The sequence below is a fragment of the Oryx dammah genome, unplaced genomic scaffold (assembly GCF_014754425.2).
Source record: "Oryx dammah isolate SB20612 unplaced genomic scaffold, SCBI_Odam_1.1 HiC_scaffold_22, whole genome shotgun sequence".
NCBI classification, from domain to species: domain Eukaryota; kingdom Metazoa; phylum Chordata; class Mammalia; order Artiodactyla; family Bovidae; genus Oryx; species Oryx dammah.
Genome location: NW_024070206.1, coordinates 28,207,038 through 28,219,256, shown reverse-complemented (window position 1 = coordinate 28,219,256; position 12,219 = coordinate 28,207,038). Strand labels below are relative to the sequence as shown.

The following is a 12,219-nucleotide window of genomic DNA, read 5'->3' as shown; positions in this document are numbered from 1 at the left end:
TCAAGTAGAAGGAAGGATAAACTTGTTCCAGATGGTCCCAGAAGTTAAAATCAGAATCAACAAGTATCACTCCGTAAAGTGATCTCTACCCAGACTTAGAACTTACCAACAGTATCATCTCACTAAAATTAAATACACTTGGGAGACAGTGAACCTATATAAAAGTTATTTAAACAATGGTGATTTAAGTTATACAAGGAATTCAGTTTAAAAGAGAACACTGAGGGAATTTCCCTGGCCCAGTGATTAGGACTCTGCACTTTCAATGCCGAGGGCGAGGGTTTAAAAAAAAAACTGACTTTCACTCACCCAGGACATTCATTTCCCAAAACAAAGTGAGTCATGTCCTCAAAACTTAATTATTTTCTTTCTGTGACTGGTACAGTTGAATATGTATTTTAAATTTCATAATAGCAAACCTTTTTCTGAATAATTTACTATACTGTCACTGAACAACTGTCCTACCTTAAAAGTTATCTGTAACATCTAACCTAGATTAGGTGAATCAGAATTACCGCATTTAGCAAGAAAACATATAAATAAAATAATACTTTTTCTAAAGTTTAGAGAAACTTCAGACAAGATAATATTTGCTTTTTTTCCAATTGAAAGCAAAAGAGAATATGTTTGAGGAGAATAAGCTGGCTTATGTGAATAACTGTCTTAAATTTCAGGAGAGAACTGAAAGACATAACAGATTATCCCCTATAATGTCCTGAGGGAGGCATGTACTAAATAAAAGATACATGCCCTAAACTCACTGATATGATTGGGGTGACCTTTACATCACAGAACATAAATTAACGTAGGTCAACAACCACTCATCTGAAATCTTTGAACCAGATGCAATTCAGAAATGAAGGGTAATACAGAGAATATACAGTTTGTTACAAAACACTTTCAGTGGAGCCTGAGGTATCACCCTGCAGTCAAGCACACTGATATTATCACAGTAAAGCACAGGAATGCTCACAGGAAGTGGGACAAATAAGGAAGACTATAATAAAAACTGGGCTTTCCCTGGTGGCTCAGTGGTAAAGAATCTGCCTGCCAATGCAGGAGATGTGGGTTTGATCCCTGAGTCAGGAAGATCCCCTGGAGAAGGAAATTGCAACCTACTCCAGTATTCTTCCCTGCTAAATCCCAAGGATAGAGAAGCCTGGCGGGCTACATTTCATGGGTCACAAAAAGTCAGATGCGTCTTAGCAACTGAACAACAATAATAAAAAGTATCTTGTCAGTTGAGGTGAGGGTATGTTGTAACGTTTCAAAAAAACCATTTGAGGCTTTGGAATCATATAGAAATGATTGTGAATTTGTGTTCTAGCCTCACTTCAATATTCAGCACAAGTAAAATCAGTAAGTGCTGACATCTTCATACACACTTGTTTAATAACTTCAGTCTGGCCCCAAATCCTTCTTTCCTCATTTGTTATCCCCCCTCAAAACTCTCCTTGCCTACCAATATTCAGTGGACTGCTAACATGGTAAAAATATAAAAATCTTTTTGGACATCAACTACTTAAAAAAAGCAGTGATATGATTAAAGATGCTAATTCCACTTGTGAGATGTGTTTATACGTAAGACAATAACTAAGGCAAAATCATGTTATGTCTACATAGTTTAGCAAAGTTTTTGCAGATGTCCACTTAAATTCAACAGTCTTTAAAAACCTTGGAAACCATTAAGACTATCCAGAATTATAACTCTTAAAATATATTACATAAACGACATAAATGAGAACTAAGAACTGGCCATATCTCTTGCTCTGTATCAGACTAGACCCAGAAAAACAGATTCTTTTTTTGAGACACTGTCAAATAATAGAGAGAACAGAGTCTTCTAAGTCAGAAGATGGGGTTCTGAGTGATGTCTTGTTATCTACTAGTTGTGAGACCATGGCAAGTTATTTGACTTCTGTAAGATGTGGATTCCTTGTCCATAAAGTAGAGACAATAAAACTACCTTGAAGAATCACAGTGAGGATTAGAAATAATAAACACAGAACACCAAGAAGAATAACTGGTATACAGGATAAAAGTTATTATTTTTATTAACAGAAACTGGGAGAGAGGGGGAAGAGGGAAAGGAGGAAGTTCTCTAGGCCTGAGAAACATGTAAGAGGAAATAATCATTCATATTACTTTTACTAAGTTTCTAGGACAGAGCTGGAAAGGTGGTAACAAAACTCAAGTATTTATTTAAAATAAAAGTATTTCAAATAATTTATTTGAATAATTTATTTATAATAGTTATAAAAATGAAAATGCTTTAAATTAAAATGTTTTGATAATTTATACATTCACATGTATACTCTTGTGAGTATACTCTTATACTTTATACTCTTTAAAGTATATACTTTATACTCTTTATACTCTTCTAAGAGTATAAGATAAGAGATGCATACAAAGTCTTTATATATACTTCTGAAACAAAAAATACAGTGATTTTCCTTGTATTTTCAACTGCAGAATACTTTATAATTTTTAAAAAAGAAATCTTTGATTCTTAATATACCTTTACAGTTTGCATAGCTAAGTAAAATGAAGAAAGAGAAGGTAGGAGAAAATACTCAATTTTCTGTCACAATTAAGAAAAAATACTTACTCAATTTTCTGCTGCAGCTGTTCAGAAAGCTTTTTATTTTCTTCCTGTAGAGTGTTCTTTTCATTCACTTAAATAATGTGAAAAGAAAGCATAAATTATAGCTATATTAGGATGCATGTCAGGCTCTTTCAACAATTTCAACAGTCATAGAGAAATTAGGATTTCAAATTCTAAGTCGTATGTTAGTCAGGGTTAATGCTACTATTCAAAACTAATTTGTTACTAGGTAGTGATTACTACAGCTCACACTGTGCCAGTTTCACATAAATGATTAACTGATAATTTTATGTAATGCTTGTGGGCAAAAAAGAAAGAGGACCTCATGTACTGGGCAGTATAGTTTAATTATTCATACTGAGGACAAGAAAGCATTCTACCTGGTTACTCAGTCCTACTAATTTCAAATACCATTTTAGTGAGTCATTTATCTCAAATCTAATCATAAAATATAACAGTGAATATCAGTGTAATTTTTTATAACAGAAGCACACTTAAGTAGACTTTCTTTCTTAGTCATACTCTATATTGCATGAATAATTATGGTATCAGTAACTTAATATACCACTGAAGTAGCACCTCCTTGTTTGACTCTACCTTGACTAAATTTTCCTATCATCCTTATTTATAAAGCAAAAACTCAGTTTGGGGCTATAATTTCTATGGCTGCCAGAACAAAATTTTTATTAATCCTTGATACTATGTCACTGGTTAAGCATGTGTTTTACTAGGAGGAATATATCAAAGAGATCAAGTCAGAATAAGTACAATTAACCTCTAATAAAGAAAGTTAATCACACTCCAAAAACCTGTTAATAATTTAGTGGTTTAAAAACTCAACATATTTTCTTACATTGAGTAAATAAAAATTTGTTGACTATATACAGTATGTGAGGGCTACTAAACTGCCTCCTTTGGAGGATCGGGAAAAAAACTCCACGAAAACTTTCAGATATGACAGTGACCTAAAGGAAAGTATAGTCTAATAAGACACAAGATATTATATAAACTTTTTTAAAAAAAACTGCTGAAACTAACAAAGGTGTTAAGAGAAGCACAGATAAAATGTTAAATGAAATTCCAAGGAAAAAAAGGTTTACTTTGGGCTGTTAAGAAAATGGAAAGGATCCGAGAGGACACCTGAGCCAGACACAGAAAGAGACATCCAAGAGACTCCCACACCACTGCCACAATCAACAACAAAAACAAATTGTGAGTGAAATCCAAGCAGAGTAAGCAAGCAGTTGTTTGTATCAGCATTGATGGAGAAACTGAACTTGAGATTTCCAGTTCAAGCCTAAACTCCTGGAATGGAGCCAGAGTGATCCTAATTCAATGACCACTAGAGTCAGTAGAATATGACTCATATATAGATTCCCAAGTATTTCAGATAACAGCATTACCTTACATAATAATAGAGTGTTTAAAGATTTAAAAGACAGAAGGCCTCAAACTAACATGATAGAAGTGAAGTGAAGTGGCTCAGTCGTGCCCGACTCTTTGCGACCCCATGGACAGTAGCCTGCACCAAGCTCCTCCATCCATGGGATTTTCTAGGCAAGAGTACTGGAGTGGGTTGCCGTTTCCTTCTCCAAACATGACAGAAGTAATTACCAAAAGAGAGTAGGCAAACAAGACTGAGGTAATCAGTATCAATATAATAATTAACATAACTGACACACTAAATACATAAAATTCCAAGTGTCTATTATGCTCAAAACAGAGAAAGCCCCACTCACCTCCAGAGCAAAACGAAACATAACATACTCAACACACAACACCTCATTCGTCACCATTATAGGTAACTAATATATAAGATCTAATTCTGAAAACTGGAAATTAAAGGAAAAATATTAAGATGTATCATGCCTTTCTAGTAGGAACTACATCCTACGGTAACCAGTAGCCCTAACTGATGAGGGAGAATTCTTGTTTACAGAAAAATGCCAGCTGATGAATCTAAGAATAATAACAGAAATGGAAAATTATCATTTTGTAATCTGTAATTAAATAATTAATTCAGGCCAGAATCACCAATGGATACTAAAATTATTAAAGATTGAGGGAGAACTGTATTTTTGCAAGATTTCAAAATTTTACACATCCATCCTTCCAACTCAGACTACTTGGTACCAGAGGAAGATTCAACTGTATAATCGAGAAGTCTAACAATTAACCCCCAAAGAGTGGAAGAACCTGACAATACCTATATCCTGATAGGATGCAATATAAAGTAGACAATTTTACCTATGAAGTACGGTTGTCAAAAAGGTTTAATCTGGACCTATCAAGCTTTCAGATCCAATTTCTATTTTACAGGAAATAAAGAAACAAGGTAAAGAAAATGATGAGGATTATTGAGAGGGTGGCGTAATTTTAGGAAAACAGTCCTACTTCTTCAAGAAGTTAATGTCATAAATGAAAATGTAATAGTTTTCTACTCACTGATAACCTTAATTTCCTAAATAAATGCATGCATACAAGTATTCATACACACCACAAAATCTATGGGTCTAAACCTGGCTCTTGAGAAACCTATATACAGGTCAGAAGCAACAGTTAGAACTGGACATGGAACAACAGACTGGTTCCAAATAGGAAAAGGAGTACGTCAAGGCTGTATATTGTCACCCTGCTTATTTAACTTCTATGCAGAGTACATCATGAGAAACACTGGGCTGGAAGAAGCACAAGCTAGAATCAAGATTGCCAGGAGAAATATCAATAACCTCAGATGTGCAGATGACACCACCCTTATGGCAGAAAGTGAAGAAGAACTAAAGAGCCTCTTGATGAAAGTGAAAGAGGAGAGTGAAAAAGCTGGCTTAAAGCTCAACATTCAGAAAACTAAGATCATGGCATCTGGTCCCATCACTTCATGGGAAATAGATGGGGAAACAGTGGAAACAGTGGCTGACTTTTGGGCTCCAAAATCACTGCAGATGGTGATTGCAGCCATGAAATTAAAAGATGCTTACTCCTTGGAAAGACAGTTATGACCAACTTAGCATATTAAAAAGCAGAGACGTTACTTTGCCAACAAAGGTCCGTCTAGTCAAGGCTATGGTTTTTCCAGTAGTCATGTATGGTTGGGAGAGTTGGACTGTGAAGAAAGCTGAGCACCGAAGAATTAATGCTTTTGAACTGTGGTGCTGGAGAAGACTCTTGAGAGTGCCTCGGACTGCAAGGAGATCCAACCAATCCATCCTAAAGGAGATTAGTCCTGGGTGTTCATTAGAAGGACTGATGTTGAAGCTGAAACTCAAATACTTTGGCCACCTGATGCGAAGAGCTGACTCATTTGAAAAGACCCTGATGCTGGGAAAGACTGAGGGCAGGAGGAAAAGGGGATGACAGAAGATGAAATGGTTGGATGGCATCACTGACTCAATGGACATGAGTTTAGGTAAACTCCAGGAGTTGGTGATGGACAGGGAGGCCTGGCATGCTGCGGTTCATGGCGTCGCAAAGAGTCAGACATGACTGAGCGAGTGAACTGAACTATATAAACATGTAAAGATTTCTTACAGTCCAAAACAACGTATGTCAGAACAAGAAGAATATTTTGGAGATGATCCTATTAAAATTTAAAAAAGAAGAGAGAGGAGGGGGTAAAGTGAGGGACAGAGGTAAACAAAAGATAGATAAACTTGGACCTGGAAAGATATTTATTAAGTTCTTAATAGTGGTTATCTCTGGGAGCAAAACAAAACTATGTTTTTTCTATCTCATTTTATAATAATGAGCATTTATTCATATATTCTGCTTGAGTAACCAGAGGATAGCAATATAATTAATAGAAAAAAAATGTCAATATATGGAATTAGTTTGGAAAGGAAGATAAATGTAAGAAAATCCTACAGGAAATGGGTAAGTAGACTAATATGAAAATTATATACTTGTAACAGTGTGTAAAAAAATAGTGAAAATCAGGAAAGTATACATCGTTGTATTACATTGTCTGCTTTGTGTCTATATTTACTAAATATAAATAATCAAATTACATGAAATAAAACCAAAGAAGTAAATATGGATATATCCAAAGAAAATGTGCTTCTTGTCTTACAGCTTTTAAGACTTTAAGACCAACATGGACAGTATTTGTACAACCTTTCTACACCCTCAAAAATTCCATGGACAGAGGAGTCTGTCCAGTGGAGCTACAGTCCATGGGATCACAAAACAACAAACAATCTATACCCTATTTCTTACTAAAATAAGCATGAGATTAAATCTACAAAAAGGGAAAAAAAAGACATCTGACCTTGTGTCTAAATGAAGAAAACATGTAAACCCATCCGGTTGTAACCAATTTAATAATAGGTGTTTAACAGTACCATACTATGTTTTAAATACTTAGTATGTGAAGAAAGGAAACTCACTAAGCTCTGTGATAAGTTTAAGATTCTGCTGCCGAATATTTTCAAACTCTTGTTGCTTCTTCCGCATATGTTCTTCAGTTACTGCACAGCGATCACATAATCCTGCTCTTAATCTATGAAACACAAACAAAGTATTTTTAGAGTAGAACTAAAATGTTCTTATCAAAAAATAAACATAAAAATATGTGAGGTGATGGATGTATTAATTTACCAAATGGTAGGGATCCTTTCACAATGTATACATTTATCAAATCACCAGGATAAACATTTAAAAACAATTTATCAATTATGCCTCAAACTGAAATAAAAAACATTTTTCAACTACTAAAAGATACTGCTCCATATATTAATTTCAGGGTTTTTATACTTTAGGAATAATTAAAGAATTGACTTGGAAAATACAGAGAAAATTAATTAGTTATAATGCCTTTCACATATTCCCATACAGGCTGAAATCATGCTATATCATTTTCTGCAGGCTGTAATTCTGAGTGCAATTCTATAAAAATCTGGTAATTTTTAAACTCTTTGAGGGGAACTTATTTATTGAAAAAAGTGACCTTGTTTTTTAATTTATTAGACCCAAAAATTGAACCCAGTCCAGTACCAATGGACTGGATGCAAACTTCCATCTGCTTTGCCTAGCATAGCATATCACACATAATGAGTGCAACAACTTTTGTAGTTGAATGAATACTAAAGGTCAAAGAATACAAAGTTTAAAAAAAAGTTATGTTCTTTCAGTTTTAAAAAGACTCCAGGAAGCAACCTAGATGTCCATCAGCAGATGAATGGATAAGAAAGCTGTGGTACATATACACAATGGAGTATTACTCAGCGGTTGAAAAGAATACATCTGAATCAGTTCTAATGAGATGGATGAAACTGGAGCCGATTATACAGAGTGAAGTAAGCCAGAAAGAAAAACACCAATACAGTATACTAAAGCATATATATGGAATTTAGAAAGATGGTAATGATAACCCTGTATGAGAGACAGCAAAAGAGACACAGATGTATAGAACAGTCTTTTGGAGTCTGTGGGAGAAGGCGAGGGTGGGATGATTTGGGAGAATGGCATTGAAACATGTATATTATCATATGTGAAGTGAATCGCCAGTCCAAGTTCAATGCATGATACAGGGTGCTCGGGGCTGGTGCACTTGGATGACCCAGAGGGATGCAGTGGGGAGGGAGGTGGGAGGGGGGTTCAGGATAGGGAACATGTGTACACCCATGGCGGATTCATGTCAATGTATGGCAAAACCAATACAATATTGCAAAGTAATTAGCCTCCAATTAAAATAAATAAATTTATATTAAAAATAAATAAATAAAGACTCCAATGTTAGATTATGAAATAGATTTTACTAATTATTTTAAGGGCTGAAGGGAAGAGGGAATACATACATGAAAGGGGTGGGTGATGAAAAGAAAGGTGTTTTCCAAAATGTTACTAATAGTTATCTCATAAGTACCAACATAGAAGATTTGCTTCTTAGTATTTTGCTTATTTTTCAAAATTTCTCTAATTTCATTATTTATATAACCAGGAAAAAATATGGTTGAAAAAAAAGACACACATTCCACTTTAGGAATTTAGCAAATATAAATTCTACATAATAATTTTAACTCAATAACTTAATAAGATACTAAGTATACATAAATGTCTATGGAAGTAATAGCATGGTAGGACATTCCCTGAATTTTAAAACAAGGAGATAAAAACTAGACAACTGAAACAAAAAGAACCTAGAGATTTTTATGTAAAAGTAAAACTCATATCAACAAGTATTGATATGTATATAAAAAATAAAGATTAGAGATCATAGGTTGCATTAATAGGACTAAAATGTCTAGAACAAAGGTTAAAGAACTGGGCGTCATGGTTTAATTGGAGTAGATTCTAGAGACAGGAATTAGGACAATTAAGATCTAAGAAAAGATGACAAAGTGAACATCTGCATCTATTACGGCTCCCTCCCCAAATCCCACAAAGCTACTGTAAAGGTATATATATATATATATATATATATACACACACACACACATATATATTTTTAAAGACACAAGACCATGAAGACAGAAAATGGGAAAGAAAACAAACAAACAAATTGAAAGTAATGAGCTGGTAGACAAACAGAAACTAACCTGAGAATGCAGAATCTTAAGTCAGTACTGGGAAAAGTCTAGAACTCTGGTTCAAAATGGTAGCCACAAGCCACATGAAGCTATTTCAACTTAATAAATTATACTAATAAGAGAGAAGATAAAAACAGAGGATTAGGTGCTCTAGTTGTGATCTTGTACTTAACAGCTGCTGCTACTGTTGTTCTTGCTATTTGCCTTTAAAATTCCAAAGGAAAATAAAGTTCTCTCTAAACTATTCCAAACCAAGACACTGTTAAACTGTTATAAGAAGAAACTTAATTTTAACTATTTAAAAAAATACTTCACATTTCATATTTCTCTTTCAACATCTATTCAAATTATAGCTTGGGCTTCATGCAATAATATTCAAATTTCTGATTGTAGGTAAATAATTTATTCACTTTAAACTATTAAACTCTAGAACTGTTAAATCTAGAGGCCAAAAAGAGCACTGGCATTAAAGGTCACTGAAAAACACTGAAGGAGCTAAGTGGCATTAATCAATTCTAACAAAAGTATTTTCTAAACATTACCCTACCATTTTCCTTATTGTTTCCAAGAATTCAACTCTGATATATTAAAATGTCGTAAGATATCATGGAACACAACCTCTTGAAACCCTTAGTTTCCAAGCTTAAAAATGTCAGTGGTATAGGCAGTTATAAAATGAAGGAATATTCCCCAGCTTGTTTATTACTTCTAGTTTTCTCCAGTTTACTGCCACTTTTAATATTAAAGTATCTGTAAAGAGTCAACTCCTAATTGTTCACTGATCCTAGCTTAAATTTAAATGGATGTGAGAAAATAGGATAGTTCCTATTTCCATCAGTAGGATTCCACTTCTTTCCTCTTGCCTACCTTTAACTGCTGCTTCAGAGAACGAATAAACACCCTCAATTTCACAGGAGAATGCAATTTCAGTAGCTATAAGCAGGTTAAAAGGGAAAGAAGAGTAATTCTACTTTTAATGGCTGAAAAGCATTAGGCATTCTGAGTTATATTCCAGCTTGTTCATAGAGATGAATAAAAGCGTTCACTTTGCAGTAAAACTTACCATATAAACAATATGTTCAATTGTTTGCTATACCCTAAAAAGACTTCCTCAGATTTATTTTCATTCAAAAGGGTTTCACTAAACACCTATAATGAGTACTGTCCGTGCTAAAATACAACAGTGACCAAGATAATGTCACTTCTTTTAAAGGGCTTACAGTCTACTAGAAAAAGACAGACAATAATAAGTATTTAAAATAAAGCATGATCAGGTGGCACAGCGGTAAAGAATCCACCTGTCAATGCAAGAGATGTGGGTTCGATTCCTAGGTCAGGATGACCCCTTGGCGCAGGAAATGGCAACATACTCCAGTATTCTTACCTAGAAAACCATAGGAGCCTGGTGGGCTACAGTTCATGGTGTCACACCGAATTAGACACAACTGAGCAGACACACGCATACACAGGATTCACATTAAAGTGGAAATACAGGATACTATGAAAGCACACAGCAGAACTAAACCTAGTCTAGGAAGTCAGGGAAGGTCTCCTGAAGAATACATTTAAATTCAAATCTATGAGTAAGAAGACTTAGCAAGACAAAAGACATTTGGTTCAGTATTTGAAAACTGGAGAACCACAAATCCTCTGATTATGAGTACCGATTTTCCCTTTTAACAACAGTTGAAACATGTGCTTCCTATGACTGCCAAAAGAGCTTTTAAAGATATTAAAATCTATCAGACAACCATGGTTTAACTGCTTAGTTCAGATTTCTTCTATCTACTTCTTTAGCACAGTGACTATTCCTTAGATTAAGGGAAATACTTTGCTTCCTTGAAGGAAAGTCTATAAATGTAATATAATAACAGCAGTAGTAAAACACAAACAAGCAAGCCACATTAAATTAGAACATTTTATTGTCTAATTTATCTTTATTGCATTAATTCCTTTCATCTAAACATCTCTTGATGTTTTCACAATATTAGGCTAAGAAGTAAGAATCACTTCATCTTATGAAGAGTAAACAGCAACCTGCAGAATTACCATTAAGAAATTTTAATGAAATACATGTTATTTTTTAAAGGTCTCAGAAAAACTTGCTCTAGACTATCATTCATTCTTACATATGACATAAAATTAAAGTAAAATTTTAAGTAAGTAGAACTTTACTAAATGGTACCTACTTTGACATTTAAAGGTAGCATTTAATTAGTAGCAATTTAAAAGGAAAATAACCAAAAACAAACCAACCTTTGAATAAAACAAGACTATGATAACAGGCAATGTTGAAGACTTACTATTTCAGAGTAACTTGATATCAAACATAAATACTCTGAGATAATCAGTTAAGTTTTAATTTATTTATACAACATTGATAAAATTAAGACAATACATATCAAATAGTAGAAATCGGGAAGTTTGGGGATCAAATTTAACCTAATTATTCATTAGCTATGTGATCTTGGGAAACTTTAACTCTTTGTCAGTATTGTTTCCTCATTTGTAAAACTGATTTATCATCTACCTCACAGGGTGAACGTGGAGATCAAGTGTTGGATACCTGGGTATAACGTGAGCCCTCAAACCTATCACATCCTACATTAAAAAAATAATGGTCAGATCTAGATCATTCTCAGTTTCATTAAAAGAAGCTTCATAAAATGAGGGACAAACCTTAAAATAATCCCAGAAGGAAATTTTAGAGTTGAAGAAAGGAGAGAAAAAGCATGTGAATAAAGGAATGAGCTACCCTCCTTGTCCCACCCCCAAATTAACACCATGTAGTGAATTATAGGCTCACCTGCCTAAACATGTAATGGTGATCAGAATGAAAGGCAACAAAAACATTTAGGAATAAGAAACAGTGGAGAAGTGTAACACCCACACGAAATCAGTTACCACAACCAATAAACAGAAAAGTTTTTAAAAACTGCAGAATAAAAATGGTAATTTTAATTATTAAATGTATTCACCAAATAAAGGAGAGTAATTTAGAAAATACTTCTACGGGAAAGAGGCACTCATCCACTGTCATTTCTTCTCAGAACGAGCCCGGAGAAGAACAACTTGCTTAAGAAAAGAAGC

At 34.1% G+C, this 12,219-nt stretch overlaps 1 protein-coding gene across 2 annotated transcripts in view; it reads right to left on the bottom strand.

Annotated features, from left to right (window-relative positions):
- RBBP8 (RB binding protein 8, endonuclease) overlaps positions 1 to 12,219 on the bottom strand; it is a 78,042-nt gene that overhangs the window by 28,488 nt on the left and 37,335 nt on the right. For both annotated transcript variants that reach the window (XM_040264722.1, XM_040264721.1), the window contains 2 exons: positions 6,988 to 7,100; positions 2,609 to 2,675 (listed from right to left, as the gene is read on the bottom strand). In XM_040264722.1, the coding sequence (XP_040120656.1) occupies positions 2,609 to 2,675; positions 6,988 to 7,100 (180 nt within the window). The remainder of the gene's footprint in view (positions 1 to 2,608; positions 2,676 to 6,987; positions 7,101 to 12,219) is intronic.